Source organism: Aphelocoma coerulescens (assembly GCF_041296385.1).
Source record: "Aphelocoma coerulescens isolate FSJ_1873_10779 chromosome Z unlocalized genomic scaffold, UR_Acoe_1.0 ChrZ, whole genome shotgun sequence".
In the NCBI taxonomy this organism is placed as follows: Eukaryota; Metazoa; Chordata; class Aves; order Passeriformes; family Corvidae; genus Aphelocoma; species Aphelocoma coerulescens.
In genome coordinates, this window is record NW_027184085.1 from 42,415,797 (window position 1) to 42,435,658 (window position 19,862).

At 39.7% G+C, this 19,862-nt stretch overlaps 1 protein-coding gene across 1 annotated transcript in view; it reads right to left on the minus strand.

Moving 5' to 3' along the window:
- ROR2 (receptor tyrosine kinase like orphan receptor 2) overlaps nucleotides 1–19,582 on the minus strand; it is a 144,890-nt gene extending 125,308 nt beyond the window's left edge. Inside the window, exon 1 of the mRNA XM_069001856.1 lies at nucleotides 19,270–19,582. Within this exon, the coding sequence (XP_068857957.1) occupies nucleotides 19,270–19,582 (313 nt within the window). The remainder of the gene's footprint in view (nucleotides 1–19,269) is intronic.
- Nucleotides 19,583–19,862: the final 280 nt, after the last annotated feature.

Genomic DNA, 19,862 nt, shown 5'->3' on the forward strand with positions numbered 1-19,862 from the left:
GAGGAAAACCAGGCTGATGGAGAAGAAGAAGGTGGGGAAAAATAGAAGAAACTGCATCAAAATGTCATCAGACCAATTCTGCTAGGCAAATTGGAGATTGTACATATACACTGACTTTCTACCCCGAGATCACCCATCTGTCATCACAGTGACAGCTCTGGAAGAAGGAAATACATCTTCTTATATAACTCCGAAATACGTACAGCACCAAGGATTAGGAAAGAAGAAGAAAGAAAATATTAAGCAATGATTGAAAATTTAGCTCATGAATATCACTGACAAGGGGTTGGTGGGCATCTTACTGCAGAACAGCCAGCTGCTCGTCTGAGAGGATGGGAGCAAGGCTGGAAAGTTTAAGGTAAGAGTTTGTGTCACAGTTCTAAAATATGGACCTGAAAATAAGGTGAAGGGGTGCCAAAAGGGGCAGAAGGCTAGTGAAATCCTTGAGGTAGAAGGAGTCAGTGCCTCACAGGCCACCTGGACCCACCCAGCTCACTTTCTCTGCGGGAACGAGACACATGTGTAGGCATGGACCAAGCAGGCACAGTCGGGCACGGGGCTGTGGGCACCCCCCACCTCAGAGCCAGACACCACTGCCACCTGCTTGAGGAAGGGTGCAATTTGAACTGAAGGTGTTGAGTAATTGCTGTGAAGACAGCAACACAAACCCAGCCAAACCTGGGATGGACACCTTCAGCCTTCACTTCTCTCTGCAGCACAGACAGCTGGTGCCACTGCTTAGCCACCAGGTAACACAGTAGGCAAATTCACCTGCTGCTTCCCCAGCAGCTACTCCCAGCCAACACCCACAATATGGGGCAGAACAAAACCCACCCCCTTCAGTCTTTCCAGCCTACACAACACAGACGCCAGATTAGCAAAAACTACACATAAATCAGAAATAAACTGAATGCTGGCTAAAGAAACTTTTTTTAAATATAGAGAAAGCCTAAGGGAGAAGCATCCAGGCTATGGCAGGCAAACAATGATCCAAAATTTGAAAAATGTTGTCAAAAATTTGTACCTTCACACAACATGAACAAACCTTTTACCCAATATTTTCAAAACATTATGACAAACAGAGCTAAGCTTAATTAGCAGTACTCTAAGTTATCTTTACTAAATCAAGTATAAATAAGCTCAGTTAGTAGACTACAAGCTTCATCACAACACTTAACTTTCATCTCAGCAAGGGCTGAGTGATTTTGTATTTCAAAGACATCTCTTGCCACTCCAATAATTGAACATAGAGGCCCCTAGAGAGAAATACAGAGAGCCATCCAGGAGACCTTGGAGCCATGAAATAATTTAACTCTTGAAATGTGTTTAAACAATATTTCAGTGTGAAGAAACAGACATCTTTACTGTGCACTACATTCCTGCCATTCCAACCTGTCCACAGGTTCCTGTTCATGTTCTTTTTCCTGTGTATACAGAAAGCCTTCTTTCTGGAAATACACATTGCACAGGGAAATTTCAGAGCAAGCTACACTTTCAGATGACATGCTTGAAAGTTTGAATTATTGAAAAAATACTATCCTTTAAGACAGGAAAAAAAAAGACCAGGAGCAAGACATAGACCAGATGGTGTGGGAGACAAATCAAAACAGCACAAGGGTTATTAAATTGCATCCACTTGGAACTATTAACTGGCCAAGAATCAGCAAGACAGGTTTCCAAGTGAGCCTGAATATTCAAGGCTAAAATCCAGGGCCTAGTTGCAAAAGATAGTTGCAAAATCAGTATCAAAACTGTAAATACACAAGAAAAAAAATTTTATGTTTCATTTATGTGCTTGTCAGTTACAACAGTATATTGGAACTGAGCCATCTTTCTGATGGGAGAATATGAATACTGATTACCAAAAATATTCTTCCTGTACATGGTGTATCATGATAGGAGTAAAAGCCATTAAAAAATACTTTTAAAAGCATATGCTTTTTCCAAAGAAAGATGCAGAACTGCACAACTTTACACACTGTCTATTGAACACAGAAAAAGGGGGAAAGAAAACTCTTCTGAAAGGCTGAGGGCTAGAGCAATAAACCCGAAAACATTTTCAAATTTGTCACAGAAACAGAGGAGCTAGGAAGGCATTTACCAAAATTATATCAGGAAAATATAATGAGAGCTCAGATTCTGCAGGACAAGGGCAATTAAAAAGAGCAGTTGTTTAAACTTTCTGTTTAAACAACAAAATGTTCTTGAGGCCAGACATCTCTTTTAACAACTCTTTTTCAAATATAGTTAAAGTATACAAGGTAAAAAATCATGCTAAAGGGAAAGGGCTTAGGTCAGGTATTATCAGTAATTACAGCTATATAACCTCATCTTCAAAGCAGTAAACGATGAGGATCTCCACTCCCCACTGACTCAGATTATCATTCCTATTATGCATAGAGAGAGAAATTAAAGTGCTCATGGCAACCTCAGGCTGTCTAGGCAGTCCTCATGCAATCAAGAATTAAAGGTTGAAATTTGACTCATACTTCTTTTAATTCAACAGATGATTCTTGCAAGGTCAGAAAAAAAGGAAATATGAAAGACACTGTAAAGCAGGACTGCCAAGAGAAATGAAAAATGCTTTAGTGAAATCTGTTTTTTCTTCGGTGACTTAACTTAAATGGCAGAGTACTCACAGAAATGTTAGCCCTGCTTTGAGTGAGGCCTGGATCCCATGAGGAATTGAGGTCCTTTCCAACCCTAATTATCTTAAAATGGTGCATATTTCCACTTCTTTTTTCTATTCAGTGTCTAGCCTAACTAATGTTCAATTCTTTTAATTTCCTGTCATTCCTTGCCCTATTAGATTTGGTCATCAGTCCATCTCGCAACCAAACATCAGTCTCTTCAGGGTGACCACACTGTAAATTCAGTCTGTCAAGAAAAATCCCACACGACCATTGGCTTGACTGTATTTGACAGCTCCAGCACTCTCAGAAAGCCTTCCCTCAATAAAAATACAGGGATCAACTTGAAGATAAGCAAACTGCTGTAAATTAAAGCAGATTTACGTGCAAATTTTCCAGTGATTTTACGTGCAAATTGAACAGTGAACTACTGTTCCAGTGAGATAAGTGGTAAAATCAATAGCAATAGGACAATACACTACTAAACTAAACTATTAAAAAAAAATACTTAGGCAAATGAAAATTGTCAAACTTCAGAGCAGACTACACTTCATTTATATACACTTCTACATATATAAAAATATACACATCTATTAACATATCTACCAAGATAGCACAAATTAGAGGCCTAAAGTAAAATTTTTAAACTTTCTTTCATTTTAACCAGTTTGCCTTCAGAAAGAATCTCTAGACTATTAGTAGTCTAAAATATCCCACCTTTCTGATTTACCCTTGGGGAAAAAAAGCCGAAGCAAATAATGAATGGCATAAACTGTAATCAGCAATCCAAACATCATTCAGCCATCATTTAACTAAAAGTTAATAAAAAGGGAAAAACAAAAGAAAACAAACACAAGAGATATCTTGAAATCTAATAGAAAGCAATTGCAAAGACATGCAAAATCACAAGACTTAATAATTTCTTGTATTTTGGTAAGAGTTGAGAGGAATGTTGCTATTTACAACTATAACAGCTATAATGTTTCAAGGGAAGGACAGTTTGCTTGAAGACAGACATTTGCTTGAAACATATTCAAGACCTAGAAACATCATCAGTCAAGTCTAAGACAGTCTAAATTTGTTTAATAACATACTCACTGTAACTTCACTGACTGCAAGAGAATCGTGCCATTTTACAACACCTGAAGATAAGCATTACATTTTTTTATAGTATTACCTTGTAGCTAGCATTAGCCTCTGCATTTTGCAATCATATAAACAAGAATAAAGGATGAGGAGCACAAAACTAACTGCAGACAGAATTCCCTGGCAGTGTTTGATTTTCCTGCGGTCAGCAGTATCTTAAAGTTCACTTTGAGAAAAGGACCTGTTCAACCACTTCCATTAAAGATGTGTAGCTGCTCCTGTAAAATAAAATGAAAAAAAAAAAAACAAACAAAAAACAAAAAAACAAAAAAAAAAAAAAAAAAAAAAAAAAAAAGGCAACCAAATAACAGCAACAACAAACAAACCAAACACCCAACACACAGTTATTGTAAGCAAGCTTTTTCTTCAGCAGCAATGTCTGGATGACATTTTGGCTTTCTGGTCGCAGAAAAACTCTCCACTACTCAGTTTCTTCTTTCAGATCAATCCCTTCTCCTATGCCTACAAGAATTTCAGTGTCTTCTGAGGCCTGGAAGTCAGTCCTCCACAAAAAGACTTTAAAAGCTTGCTATCTACTGAGTGATTGATGGCATATAGAATAATTACTAATGGAAATCTAGTAGGTCAAGTACTTTAACTTCATCTTTGTGAAGAAGGAAGCTGGAACTGCCATTAAAATAAAAATGCTTTGCCAAATTTTCTTTTTTCCTATTCCCCAAATTATTTCAAGGACTATCACAGGAGCTTTCTATTCACTGATATCAATTAGAAAAATACAAATTTTTTCGAAACATATACTAGAAATGTAAGTCACAATGATTCCATAAGCCAATTATAAAATTGTTCACGTACTTTTCCCCATCTTCTAATAAATCCATTTTTGCAAGAGATTATGTTAGATTCAGTCACTTTAGAACAGCTGTTGATTTCCGTCCAATTATGAAATGCCTAGTTTTCTCCTATACTTCCTGTTTTAAAACCAGACTTTTATATGTCTCTTTACAATTCTGGTTGATAATAACTTTTTCATGACACTGCTTGTTCATAAAAGACTGTTAAGTTTTTGCCATTTATGCTGTGTTATCTGTTCCCTCCTTTTAACAAGTAATCATTCAGAATGAACCACAGAAATTAGTCAAAGGTACTTAAACACGGCAGGGCACATGTATGTCAGGATATGTAAATGCAGTAAGAGCTTAAATTTTATATTTCCTTGGATAAAATGTAAGCAAGCTAGTTACTCAACTACTTGAATCCAAATCAACAACAGGAAATCTCTTACCTAGAGCTTTTCTTTCAGCATTTTGATCTTTTATTTTCTCTTCACAGACCTTTCCCAAGTTTTCCATTAAACATCATATTAAGTAAATGCACAATCATGTCTGGTGCCACGTGTGCATGGACACACTGTACAGAAACTTTCTCACACTAAAACTTGTCTGCTCTCAGCACACTTCCCTTCTGCCTCATTTTTCTCACAAACAAGACTATCTCACTTTCTTGTGTAATTTAAAAATTAAATAGCCTTCATTAATTTGTTTGCCTTGGCAACAGGAGTTTCAGAAAGTATTACTGAATCTACAAAACAAGATACCACCAAAATCTATGACTGTGTCAGTGAAATGAGACTTCCTGTTCCATTTTAGATGCTGAACAGTAATGGGTGCAGAAGTAACACAAAAATGCCTATCTGGCAAGTGAAATGATTTTCAGTTCAAACTTTATAAAGATATACTATGACCATTTAAGTCTGACTTTTTGTTTTTTAAAATCTTTTATTCAGGTAAAAAAATTAAAACTTTATATTCACAAGAGAATATGGTTTCTTACAGTATTAAAAACTCATTATTACCCCTATCAAAGAGGTGTAAATGCTACCTTAATTAATAAATTTTAATTGTTTATTTTATACAAAAGCTAGGGACTGCTTCCAGAACAGCACTGCTCCTCATGCAATTCATAATGCCATTACATGAGAGACAAATGAATGCCTTCATCTTTCTGGAAGATAACTGGTTTAGAAGTAAAACAAAATGGAAAATGTGCTCATGAAACCAGGTCTTTTAAAGTTCATCCCAGCAGACAGCTGTTTGGGGGAGAAATGGCAGAACAGTCTATAGATTTTTACACAAACAGTTTTGTGGGATCTTAGGTATGAACAAGTCATGGTTCACATACCTCCTTCACCGACCAGTCTCATGGAGACACAGACAAGTTTGTCTTTAGATGGTTCAGGTTCACTCATTGTTTTCCAGTTCAACAAAACCTTACAGTAAACTATAAACCATCTTACTAAAAAACACACATTAGTCAGGAAATCAAATCTTCATAAAGACTTATTTTCCTTCAGATGTATAATCATACAAATGAAAACATAAAATAAGAATGGAGACTAAAGCAACTAGTCTATTCTACACCACACTCTACAAAGGGCTGCCTACCCAGATCAAGCCAGAAATAGGGACTCCATAGAAATGGTTTTTCACGTAAATTAAATACAAGGAAAGTTAAGCTTCTGAGAATCCAATCAAAACCATTTCCCATGGCGCTGAGGTGGCACTCTAGAGCTAATGAAACACGGCCAATGAGTTAGTGATGTAAGTCACTAATTATTCACTTACTATGTAAGTGCTAGTCTATATTTATTGCAAAATTCAATACATCAAAAATCATGCCTGATATAGAATCAACTAAAGAGAGAAGCGCTCACATACGATTTTTTTTAGTAAACATGAGAGACACAGAGACAAACTACTGCTGCTTCAATAGACATAAATGAAATACCAAACAATATGGTTTTCAAAACTTTTTATGGTGAAGCTCATACAGAATTCCTTTTAAAATAACTGCATTTACCTTGCATGTCCAGAAAACACTTAGAACATGAATATTTCTACTGCTTGCACGTTCAAAACTATGGCTGTAATCATGTTAAACACCAATTAAAACTATGCAGAAATGACGGAAACATCTGCTGATAATACTGTTACACAACAGACAAAACAATCCCAAGCAAATATCACAAATACCAGCTTCAAATACTTAAAAGGATTTAGCATAGTATTTGATAAGCCAGTCAAATGAGCCTTGAGTACCAAAAAACTGAACTCAGAACATGTTCTTAGTCTTTAGCTGTGTTTTACAGTCTGCACATAATATAAAGCTATTAACTTGGTTTCTAAATCAAAAAATTCCCTTCCTTGGATAGCTACTTACAATATTAATTTATATGAAATGCTTTTTCTATAGCAGAGGTCAAATTACCAGAGTTTTGAGCAGTTCCAGACACTCTACATATTTAGGGGGTTACTAAAAGATTAAAATTGTTGCAGTCAACTTTGACATAATTTGAAGTTGAACTGCTTTATTTGCTAATTAAACAGCATTTTGCCCCACTCTAGAGACTAAATTCACCGCAGAGAATTCTTACCACTTCATAACTATACTGTTAACAGCTAAACTATGACCTAGATAAGACACTTCATCATGAAAACAGAACATTAAATCAACTAAACTTATTTTTGTTAAGGCAGCAAAACAAACTGTAGCCTTTTCAGAAGGGAGGAGAGCCCTAATGGTGAAGAGAATGATGACTAATTGTATAAATGAAAGTATTGGCTTTTTTCTCTTGGGACTCAGGAAAGATCCTTTCCAAATTATGGTTTTAAATTAAAGACATTTGGAAGTCTCAAATCTTGTCCCTTTTGGACATATATCCAAATCCCTAAACCACCACATACTTTCTAAAAACTTGGCAGTCTCTGCACAGAAAAGCCCAGGACTGACCCAACTGACTCAGAATTACCAAAGAGAGCGGTTTCATCAGTTCAAAGGGACAAAGAAAGAAAGCAAGGAGAGAAAGGAAACAGGGAAAAGAAAGGGGGAGAGAAAGGAAAGGGGGGAATGAAAAGAAAGGTGGAAAGAAAGATTAAAAAGGGAAAGGGGAAACCAATCCCCACACTAGGAAAAAACACCGAAGAGGGGGGAAAAACCCACAAACAGTTTTTGTACATTAAACATGTGCAACAGTAAAGGATGTAGTAATTTTCACTATTTCACAACTTTGGTTTTGGCATGCAGAAAAACAAAGCATGTTTTTTTCCTAAACAAGCAGAGTCCATTATTTTTTTACACTATTAAGGCTCCCAAAGGGTCAGAACCTGTAGATGGTAAAATGGCTTCTCAAGCAACATGAGTTATGAGGGAGGATGCTAACTGCTCAGTCACAGAAAACCATCTCTTTAGAGGCACTTTTCCTACCAGCTGTCCAGGAACTTGTTTTTCCAGACAGCTAGGAACAGCCACTATGGATCACTGAAATACTTTCTATCATTAGTAGGAAACCATAACATGTCTGTGAATTCCTAAGACCTAAAGTGCTACTCAATGGGTGAAGAATTAGTCAGAAAGAAAACAATCAAACAACAAAACACCCAAGTGTCACAAGGAAACATGCTGTAGGGAAAAAGGTTAAATTAGAAGAACAGAAAAATAAAATAATAATAAGGAAGATGGGATGATGTGAGCCAGAGGAAATGAGAACCCTGTAGAGACAATGACAAGTACGCCTACTTACTCTTACATCATTTCTGCAGTTTTAAAACCGTAACTTATTTCACAGAAGCATTAATGCTTAAAAATTAATTTTTATCATATGCTTCAAAAGCTAGAGTAGTTTTAGTTAATTGCCTTGGTCTTGCAACATGCAACTACTCACTCAATACGGGACTTTGAAGAGTAAAATGTAGGAATACATTACCCAGTGTAAGATTAAAGGGTATAATTTTAATCCATGAAGTTGACACAGACATGATATTAAGACTCAGAGAGAGAACTGTCATTTGCAAAGTTTTCTATGGGCTTTATCTGAACTCAGAAAAAAAAAAATCAGTCTCTGAAAACAGGCAGGTGTGAACTCTGCCTTTCAAATTGATGAATTCTGGTACAATATGAAAATGTATCTTACCAGAGCTATAGAAACAAAAGTTACAGAAAGGCAGGTTATTTAAGAAGAAGCCACAGAAGGAGAGTCTTACACATGTCACAAGGGTTTCTGCTGAGGGAAGTTTAGTTCCTGAGGACCATAATATGACATCTAAGATGCTGTATGGAATGAGAGCCTGAAGTCACTAGTGGGGAGGGAGCTGCCCCCTATGACATTCTCATAGGTGAAACATGAAATTTTGTATAGTGGCAAATGACAGCTCCTTAGAAAACTATTAGAGTTAAGTCTCAGTGAACTTGTGGAGCTTCACAAGTTTCAGTGCTATGGATATCTGCCTTACTGAACTCCACAGACAACACCAAGCTCTTAGGTGTTGCAAACATTCTGGTCTTAGTAAATGGAATCAAACACCAGTAAAAAATGGTATGGAGAGGGTGGGAACAAAGATGGGCAACAGAGTGAAGACAGGCAGAAAGTTTCCTGCTTAAACCATTTCATTGGTACCAAACAGGGGCTTGGCAACAATTCTTTGTGGAAGATCTGGAGTGGATCAGAACTTGAGCAAGGCTATCCTGCCACAAAACAGTCAGACTTCAATCTGGGAAATAAAAATGTCATCTGGTAAATATAGGAAACAATCATCTTCCTTCAGTTTGTCCTGGTACAGCATGAACTAGAATACACCAGTTTTGGTTAGCGCAGTTGAAGAAAGATGTTTTGGAGAAGGTCCAGTAGACAAGAATGAGCACAACCACAAGATTCAGAAAACATGATGTAAGAGGAAAGGCTGAGAAAACAGTAGTGGTGAAGGGGGTGTTGAAAGAGAGGTATCTACAAGGAGACAGGAAAATTTTTGAGAAGTATTTGTGTCAAAGTTTGAGGATCTATTTCAGAAGCCACAAAAATAAAATCAAGTACAATTGCAAGAGAGAGGAATAAATTGTAACAGTAAATAATGCACTGGGATTGCAATCAAGTGTAAGTAAGCACTAAGTCTGCATGGCTGCCAGTGGAAGTCACTGCATCTCTGCTCCTGTCACCTCTGAGAATAGGCTATGCCAGCTAAAGTTGATTCTGTCTTGAAGAACAAATAATCCAACCTCTCAAGGTCCTTTTAGATCCCTTTTTTCCCCAGTCATACCGTGGTTACAGAAGACCTTGATCTTCCAGAAAATATAACAGAGGTAAAGACACTTGAATAATTTCTACAGAGCCTAACACCACACTAAACCACAGAGGTTTGATTTTTCTCTATTTCTAGAAATGACAAATCACATGCCAATCTGACTTAGTGCAAGTAAAGATGACATTACAAATATTTCACTGATCACTAAGGCCTTGTATGCAGGAAGAAAATACTGCATCTAGTTTACTCTTCAGTTTCACACTGAGTTAAGACTTTCTAATAATTGCCTCTGTAATAAATGTGAGATAGTATTTTCCAGGTTTTGTAATTCTGAAAATATGCTATAAATTAACACCTTAGTTTTTGCAGTCCTTTCCTGCGTAAACACATAATCCTCAAGTTCCAGAATCAAAGCTGCTCCTGACTTTAAATTTGGCCTTTGGATTACAGATTGGTATAACTTCTGAAACCTGTCTTTCCTAACTCTGCATGCTCTTGTCATTGACTCGCATGATCCTCTTCAAAGCATTTTTTACATGTGATATGTTCTTAGATAACACACTAGTAAAAATAAGCATATTTTTCTTAAGAGCAACATTATCCAAAAGCTCTCTAGATGTAAAACTTGAAAGAAACGTGGTTGGGTTTTTTCTGTTACTTTGAAAACCACAGTATCATGAACTTTGTAACAGTTTCTCTGCTACCTCTGTTAGAGAAGATACTTCCGAATCATATTTCTACACTGACACAGAGAGAAAATGATAAATGTGAGATCAGCTTTAGAAAAACAGGTTGAATTACTATCCATAATATCAGATATAAATATCCAAATTCACTGAGTTTGCGAAACCAAGTATAAAGAACAGACTCACCCTTTCAAGGTATTTTTTTAAGTACTGCTTCTGGTCTGGCTGGAAATACTTTCTACAAAAATCAATTTGTTGTATTAAATTGTTTCCAGGCAGAGCTATGAAACACAGTTATTTTTAAAATTAAAACAACAGCAGATATGTTTTTCTCATGTAGGTTTGGTTCAAATCCTGTTCAAGCTTGCAATTTTATCTACATATTACCACTTCTCCCTTTGTAAGGTATTCTGGTCTACCATGAAAAGAGTCATCATTAACCACCACTATAACTACAATTTTTAAAACTTTTTTTTTAATGTTTAAGCTCATTCTTCAACTACTGAGTTCCTAGGGCACCATAACTTTAATTTCCCACTCCCCAAAAAAGGAAATTCTTATATGATGGTAAGTTTCTGGTTTCCCTGTCATAGACTCCTCCCCTTTTTTCTTTTCAACTTGATGAAAGAAATGTTTCACATTAACTCAAAAGCAGCATGATTTGTATTTCTCCACAGGAAGCTGTAAGATTTAAAAGAGTAATTACAGATAGATGCTACAAGATCCTTGGTATTTTCAACTTAAAGAATACTCAGAAAGCTTTGATAGATCTTTAGAATCTTCACAAAACTTGCATTCTGTCCATTTCCTTGTTTATTGTACTGAAAAGACTCCCTTGTTTTATTATGACATTTAATTTCAAAGATCATTTATTCTAACTTATAATGCAATGAAAAACTCAGTGGACTCCTAAAATGCAGCTTAAGTAACAACTGCTGAAGATCCAACAGTTCTAACACAAATGGCTAAGACGATTTGTGGTGAGAATCTGAAAACTAAACAAACACCTGCTTGCAGACTAGACTTTTGAGGCAGGTGAGAATTTTCTTATTTAAACTGCACAGGTTCATCTTCACTCTGCAGAATCCAAACCTTAGACAGTCATCAATTACAATAATATTGTGGAAGTGTGTCTACATTTTCTAGCCCACAAAATTACGTTAATATTTTTGCATATATGATTTTCTCTCTCCAAGAATACAGTCCCATGGCAATTTAAGCTGCTCTGCCAGGGCTGCCATGTGCTCCTCCTCCCAGCCATCTATCTTCTCTTCCCCACACCAATGCTGGTGGTCCATGGTACTGGAGGTAAGCCAATTCAGGGAGCCAGGCCAGAACAGCATTGGATTCTGCAGGGTTAATTTTTGTCCAGTCAGCTCTCTGATATACAGTTCCCATAGTTTTGCATTACGTGACAAATATACATCAGGGCAGTACATGTTAAGAGGACAATTTATTTAAAAAATGCTCCTCTAGTTTGTCAGCAAAATCTGAAAGCAGCACATATTTAGAATCAGAACAGAACCATTAATGCCTGAAATAAGAGTACAGATGATTTTACATCTGGGTTCTCTGTCTGCAGCCTTCACTTGCTTATTTATGCTTTTGGATTTTGAAGAAGGGATAAATTTTATTATAGACAGAAACATTGCTGCAACCTTACTAGCTCTAGTATTATTATTGTGTTTACCTATAACACAATTCTGCTGTGTCATTTTTCTAAACAAGAAACAAGCACAGCAAAACTATTACTTTCTCCCAGAATACAAGCTTTCTCATTTTAAGGATAAAAAATCTCAGCATTCTCTTTGCATACTATAACTTTGTTCTAAATTTTATGATGATGAACAAGGCAGAAAATTTTATACATTGTTGAGGCATCTTAAGCTTTCAAGCAGTTCAATTTATTATTGGTTCATACAAGAGATTGACAGAACCTACTTTAAAGTTACTCAGCTGCAGTAGTCCAAGACTATCAAGTAACACTATTTTTCTTTTTTTTTCCCATTTTCTTATTTTCTGACCTTGCTCTATTCAAAAACACTTTTGATGCACTCATGGGAGTAATTTCTCATGCAAACCCAGGCAAACTGAATTAATGTTTCTAGAACAGTCCTTCTTGGCTTTTTTCTTCCAGAGAGCTTCTTATACAACAAGACCTTTGCTTGTTCTGCCTCCAAAGAGAAGAACAAACAAGCAAAGTCCCACAACAACTTCGTCTGATCTAAGGTGGCACTGCTGTGCCTCATACCTCCTGTCCCTCAATGTGCAACCCCCTCTGCCAGCACTGGCTGTCCCACAGACAATTACAGTTTTATCATACCACTCTCACATGGACCTGCTGTACCAGTTTCAGATTATTATTTCTTTATTAGAAAAGTTAAGAGATACAACACCCATCTATTCTGTTGCAGACATGGAAGAAAGCAATCTTCTCCATTTGTGCAGCAGTCTGCCACTCTCATTAGTCTGTCTTTGGCAGAGCTCTGTGATTCCTCTTTTACACTTATATACAATGAATTTGTTTGTTTGTTTGTTTGTTTGTTTACAATTCATTTGACTTAGGAGAGTTTTTCTGACTAGTAGTAATTAAGTTTATTATTTTCAACCCTAATTTTTATAATTAAAGACACAGGAATAAAATTCTTCCTGTCTTTTGTGGTACATTATCTGTTCTCTATCTACACAATAATTGAATATGTGACTGTGTTATTGCTTTGATAAAGAATTAATCCATTGATAGCTTCATTTATGATTCAACTAGACAGTTGTGTAGATTGTTTTGAAAAGTAGGCCTTCAGAATCCTAGAACGCTTACAGAATTTACCTCTTCTTTATACAACCAGTCAAGTCACTCTTCTTATCTAGACAATACTATGGGGGAAAAAAATAATGTTAATGTATTAAACTATAAAAAGCAAGGAAAACCATTTATAGAAACTACTTCACATCGAAAACATACTCACCAGATGACCTGTTAAATGAACACCCTAGAGCAGTTCTGATGAAGACAAGTGGCAAGTGATGAAGACAAGTAATCTGGAGTCACAGAATTAAATGTTTATTCTGTTCATATAAAAGGAAGTCCAACAAAGCAATTACAAGACAGAAATCTAGGTTCAGTAGAGGTTTCACAGGAATGACAAAATACACACAAGGTCTTTTTGTTCAAGAAATACTGAACCTGTTTGTTGCTGTCTTAACAAAATCACATCTGAATAGAAATTTCAGATCCAGAAGGTATGTTAGACATGTGAAACTGATGGATTGCTCAGGGACAAAATGCCAAATGGGGATCCAATCTAATCTCCTGATTCAGCTACTCACCCCTTAAAACCAAACTCTGGCAAACTGTGATCCCCAATATTTCCCCATTCATTTCACTTTGCTGTTCCTGCAAGCAGTACCCAGACAAATTATCTTCCTTCTTCTTCAGCAAAAATCATTAGAGTGGAAGAAAAAAATGCCTTATCTCTTGTGCTAATTCTCTGTCCTTGTATTCCTTCATTTTTTCTTTATGACTACTTTCCAGCAGAGCCAGCTTGCTGATTTAACTAAATAAACTAGGAGCTTCAGTTGTCTGTGAAACTATGCCCTCACCAACCACACAGCCTTTCAGAGAGCCTTTAATGAACTCTGCTCTAGACTCAGAGCGACAGGCACGTGAAACCACACTCATTCTTTAAATACCTCCTACAGAACCAGTAATAACTGTGATACCCTTCCCCTCCATCAGCTACTGTGTATCACTCTCCTTCACTTGCCTTCAAAGACAGGCACACATTACAGCAAAAACAGAAGGCATCAATAGACATGAGGGCTAATTCAATCAGCGCAGAGGAGTATGTTCCCTTTGCTTCCTGAAGCAGCACACACTACTGATACATGTCCATAATGGCTCATGGAGATACACACAGACTGATTCAACACCAGCTCAGAAGGATGGAACTGTATGTAGGATACCCATACCGGGTCTTCAGTGTTGGTGGAATTCATCTACTTATGCCCATCACAGTAAGAGTGCACTACTTGGGGAAATACATTTCTATAGTGATTTCTTGTTCTCACTGATACTACAATGCAGATTTGTTTGTGTTCTTAAACGAAAGCTTTTGTCCACCACCATCTCAAACACAAAGTCACAATTCATAGCTAAGAGATCGCCTTTTGACTTTTTGAAAAGTATAGTTTATGGCCTGGAAAGTCATGTACAGACATTTTTAGTTTTAAAAAAAGATCACAAGCTGGTATCACTTGGAAGAGGAAGTCCTTTCCCGAGCTGGCTGAGGAGGACAAACAGATGTCAAAAGAAAAAGCTGGGTTGTGAGTCAAGTCTGTGGAAAACATCAGCAAAACTATCTAGCAGGATGCTGCAAGTGAATATTGGTGTATGGCAAAGTCCCAGAAAAAGTAAATGCAAGAACCTGGTAAGGCACAGTTCACTACTTACACGTTTAGAAAAAAAAAAAAAAAAACAAGAGAAAAGACAATAATTTAAGCAAAATCCATGTTTGTCCCTAATGATTACTAGAAATGCTGTAGTAGTCTTTAGTGGAGTAACAACTAAAAGCAGGATTAACAAACAATGCATCTTCTTTCAGTGAAACAAAATCCTGTCGTTCCTTTTCTTTGAAGCGTTAACTACTTTGTAGTCACTGGATTAGAAGACTTGAGTGCTTGCATGCTTTCCAGACATGCTGAGCCTAATGACAACTTCCTTTATAAAGCAACAGCCTCACAATGAATAAACAAACTTAAATAGCAAACCATTCTTTGCACAGAGAACATAGTGACAGATGCTATAAATTAGATGGAATACTGTAAGTAGCATTTCTTCCTTCTGAGCAACCACACAAGGCAACAGAGAACATCTATAAAAAGAGTTATTATTTTTAAAAAAATGAAAGTTTGCTTAATATTTTTCTTTGTCTGCAATGTTAAAAAAAATAAATACAAAGAGACCTTTAAAATAAATTCTCTCAGTCAGAAGTATGATTAAAAGCTTGAGATGCTGACTGCTTCTAAAAGACATTTTTATTGAATATAAAATAGGAATTTAAGACTCTGAAAATAAGCCATGAAAAGGACTCCACAAGTCCTTTAATTAGTGGTCAAACATATTCCCATGTCAATGACAGTTCTGAAAGCTATTCACACCTTAGACAAAGTGCAGTGAGTTTAGAAAAAAGATCAGCTTTTCTGCAAACAACTGAAAACTCACTAAACAGGATTAATTTGCTTCATCTCTCATCTGGTCCTCTTCTTCCAGCATCTTGCATTTCTATGCTGTTTACAGCAACAAAGTGATTAAGGGAAAAAGTGCAATTCCATTACAAATGCTTAATTTAATCAAGACACTCAAGGGGAAAAAAAATTCAGTGCCAACTCTTGACCCAGTGATAAACTTCATCACTAAACTAACAATTTAATTAACGCTAGAAAGGGTTTGATTGAGATTTGACCTAAAAATAGTTAATGTGATCAACATCATTTATTAAAAGCTATCTGAAAACTCCTTATACTCAAAGATGTACTGACTTTTATCAGACGACCTGTGTACAATTTCCAGAGCCAAATCTCTTTTATTAAAGTCAGGATGGAGCTACAGCTAAGTCTTATGCAACTTTTGAGATCTAAGTATTTTATAACTTTTTGTAGTTAGGCATTTAAAGACATTCAGAAGTAATCCATGCTTGTATTAATTTCTCCACAAACACTGTACTCTCAGAAATTAGAGAGGTTTTCTCTTTATGAAGTTAGGTAGAAGTTTACAAACTTCAGGGCTTTCAAAATCACAGCCATGAGTTACCATTATGTTTTCATTCCCAGACATTGTGTTGACAGAGTTGTTGTGGGTTTTTGGTTTTTTTTTGAACACTGCATTCTGCATACTTCTCAAGTCACGTGAGCATCAATTTCCAGTTGATTAAACGTCCTTTCCTATTTAATGGCAAGGGAGCAAAAGTCTGTAAGACGAGTCCATTGTGCATCACCATTTTCAACAAATGACCATCCTCATTGCTGTTACCTCTCACCTGGCCATATTCTAAAAGTGAACACTGAAAAGGCTGAAATAACATTTTCAAAAATAAACCTTTAAGTGAAATGTAGAGTAACAAATACTCTGTTTACCATTAAGCAAATCTAATTAAACAGAAGAATACCCCTCAACAATAGAAGTACACAAGTATTTATTGCTGTGATTATGGGCTCTCAACCACTGTGACGCTTATTCAGAGAAGAAAATGGAGTCTCAAACTTCATGCCTATCGAAGTAGAGTGAATCCACGCTTTCTACAGGTGGTTGAGGTAGTTATCATGAGCCTGTTTATGGGGAAGTGCTAAAATAAAAGGATAAACCCCAAACGCGCTTTTACTGGTAATTTATGATTTTTATACTGCCTCCGAGAAGGCTGAAACTTGACATGTCTCCTGAGAGCATATACAAGTGGACGGAGCAGTACCATTGCCCACAAAAGAAGACGGAGGTACGCTGCCACACTCCCAGCGCTTTTTCGGCCCGTTTTCCCGGCGCCAGGCGCTCCACCCGTGGGCAGCTCCGCGCCCGGCCAGAGGTTCCCGGGAGCCTGCACCCCTCCACCCCCCGGGAAGCTGTGGGGAGGCTCTGGGAGGGCAGAGAGAGTCTGGCCGTGGCAGATGCATAAGCGTCGGTGTTCTCGGGCTGCAGCGGGGGGCAAGGGAACGAACGAAAAAAGGAAGGAAGAAAGGGAAGAAGCTCACGGGACACTGTGCACACCTCCCTCCTGCTGCGTTCGGAAAACAGATCGAGCTGCTCAGGGTGAAGGGAATAAAGCGGGGCCCGGGAACAGACAATCCGGCATCTCCTCTCACAACCGTCAGAGGACGAACGTCATCCTCCCTGCGGCCCCGGGGGATCCCCGGAGCCCCGGACCCTGCAGGAGGGGCAGAGCAGCGGGGCAGCCTCTTCAAAGGGAGCAATAAAGGCTCTAGGAAAAATAAACGCGACGGGAACTGACCCCAAATCCGCGAGCTGTAACATGCCCGCCTCCTGCTCTCGCCCGGAAAGCTCCCAGACCTCTAGCTTTCTGCTGACCCTCTCCCTTCATGGTAAGGCAACAAATGGCAAGACCTCGGACCCCGGAGCTGAATAACAGGAAATAAAGGCATCTGTCACCTCCCGGGGAGAGCTAAACGGATTAGTGAAAGCAACAAAGGGAAGAAAAGGTCTTTCAAACGTGCAATTGATTAACAAGTCCCCTCTAATCTGCAGCATCACTGTTTTTCCTTAAAGACATCATCGGTCTCCTCCAGCACGTCGGTGCAATTAAGTTAAAGCTAGGAAAGGCGGGGGAGGAAGGCTCTGCCAACCCGCCGAGCTCCCGCGCTGCCCGGTGAGGACAGAAGGGGAAGGATTACAAACATGGCATGGAAATGGTGCAGCCCTGTCATCTGCTCCCTCGGTCCCTGGGCAAAGAATCCCGGGAATGACTTTGTGAGTAAGGTTTATCTGCTGCAGAGGGGGAGAGGGCAATTTTCCAGAGAACGGCTTCATGAAAGATCAAAGAGCTGGATCCGGCAGCTCCTACCTCGACGGTGCATTTCACATCCCAGAGAAAACGAAAACGTTAAGCCTCCCCTTTCCTGCCCTGAAAGCACCACACAACTTAGGCGTGAGCGGAGGAGGGAAATTTTTTTTTAAAAAAAGAAAAAAATCTGTGCGGCTTCTTTTACGGGAACTGTGTCTTACACCATCGTGGCTTTCCAACCCTACACGTTCCCTAAGGTCCCTGTAAATCACGGCGCTTCCCTCGGAGATGCCGGACAAACTGGCATCTGCTCAGCAGCAGCGGCGCTGCTGCCACGGCGCAAGGTCAGATGTTAATAGGGACAGTTTATTCAGCCCTAAAAACAATCGCGGAGCTCACTGAACCGCGCGCCCTAATGTTTCCTGAGCCCAAAGTCTGACCTTCTCAGTCCCTGAGGGTCGGCCAGGTACACAGAGAAAATGGGACCCTCTAAAGCTCAAAAACACACAGAAAGAACCCCCGCCGAGCCTTCATAAGCTGCAAGCACGGCGGCTGCCCCCTCGCCCACTCAACTTTAATCCCCTCCTGGTTCCCGCTGAGATTCTGGCAACACTCAACGTCCCAAATAATAACACATTATTATAACCATTCCGAGGAGAGGGTTGGAGGGCGGGCAGAGTGAAGGAGGAGGCTCCACACATTGCTATCCACCCTCGGCAACAACAAAACCCCGAACTTTTCCTTTGTTTTCTCCTTCTTTCTCCCTTCACCCTGCCCTCCTCAGTGGCTACCAACCAGCCTCGGAGCGCTGAACCCGCCGAAAAGAGGCACGAAGAGCCTGCCGCCAGACTGGGGCAGAGGCGCCGGGATGCGCTCGGGGTAAAAGTTTTAGCTGCTCTCGCCTCCTGCCAACCCCCGCCCCCTTATAAAGAATACAACATCAGGTTTCCATTGTGCCAAGAAGAACCGGGAAAAAACATAAAAGAAAACAAAAAGAATGGCGGAAAGAAAGAGAGAAAGGAAGAAAGAAAGAAAAGAAAAATAAAAGAAAGAGGGGGAAAAAAAATAAAAGAAAAGAAAAAGATAGAAAGAAAAAGTAACCACCATGAACCACCACCTGGGGATGCTGGCGGCTCCGCCGGTCCCAAATGGATACGCGCAATTCTCCTAGGAACTGGAGCAGCTTTCCCTGCCTCCCCTCTCCCCACACACCCCTACTCGAAGAGCAGAAGCATCCTCCCCTCCAGCCGGGGGGCCCGCTCCTTACCTGCCGCGCGGAGGCGAAGGAGCGACGCGGCCGCCAGCAGGAGCAGGAGGCGGCCCGCCGCCCCCCGCCGTCCCGCCGCCGCCGCGGGGTCCATGCTGCCCGCCCGGCCGCCGCGGCACAGATCCCGCAGGTAGCCCGCAGGGAGCAGCGCCTGGGGCGGAGAGGGGTCCGGAGGCGCTGCCGCAAACTCGTCCCGGGCACCGCCGCCCCGGCCCTGCGCTCCTGCTAACGGACCGACCCCGACTGGGGGCGGAGGAAGCTGCGCTCCTTTCCCCTCCTCCTCCTCCTCCTCCGCCTCCTCCTTCCCCAGCATCCGAACGTCACCCGGGACCCGACACAGGGGAGGGGTGCGGCGCCGAGGGGCGGACAGGACAAGGACAGTCCCTGCGCTCCGGCACCCTCTGCCGGGGGCAGCCTCCGGCCCCGGCCCCGGGCGAGTCCGCACACATTTTCCCTCCTCACTCGACGACCACCAGGAGCCAGCAGGACCTGGGCCCCCTCTGAAAGGCGAGTCCTGCTCCCAGAAGCCTCAGGAGCCTGCAATCTTCCTCACAAAAATCCCCAATGAAACAAAAAGAAGCGGGCGGAGGGCA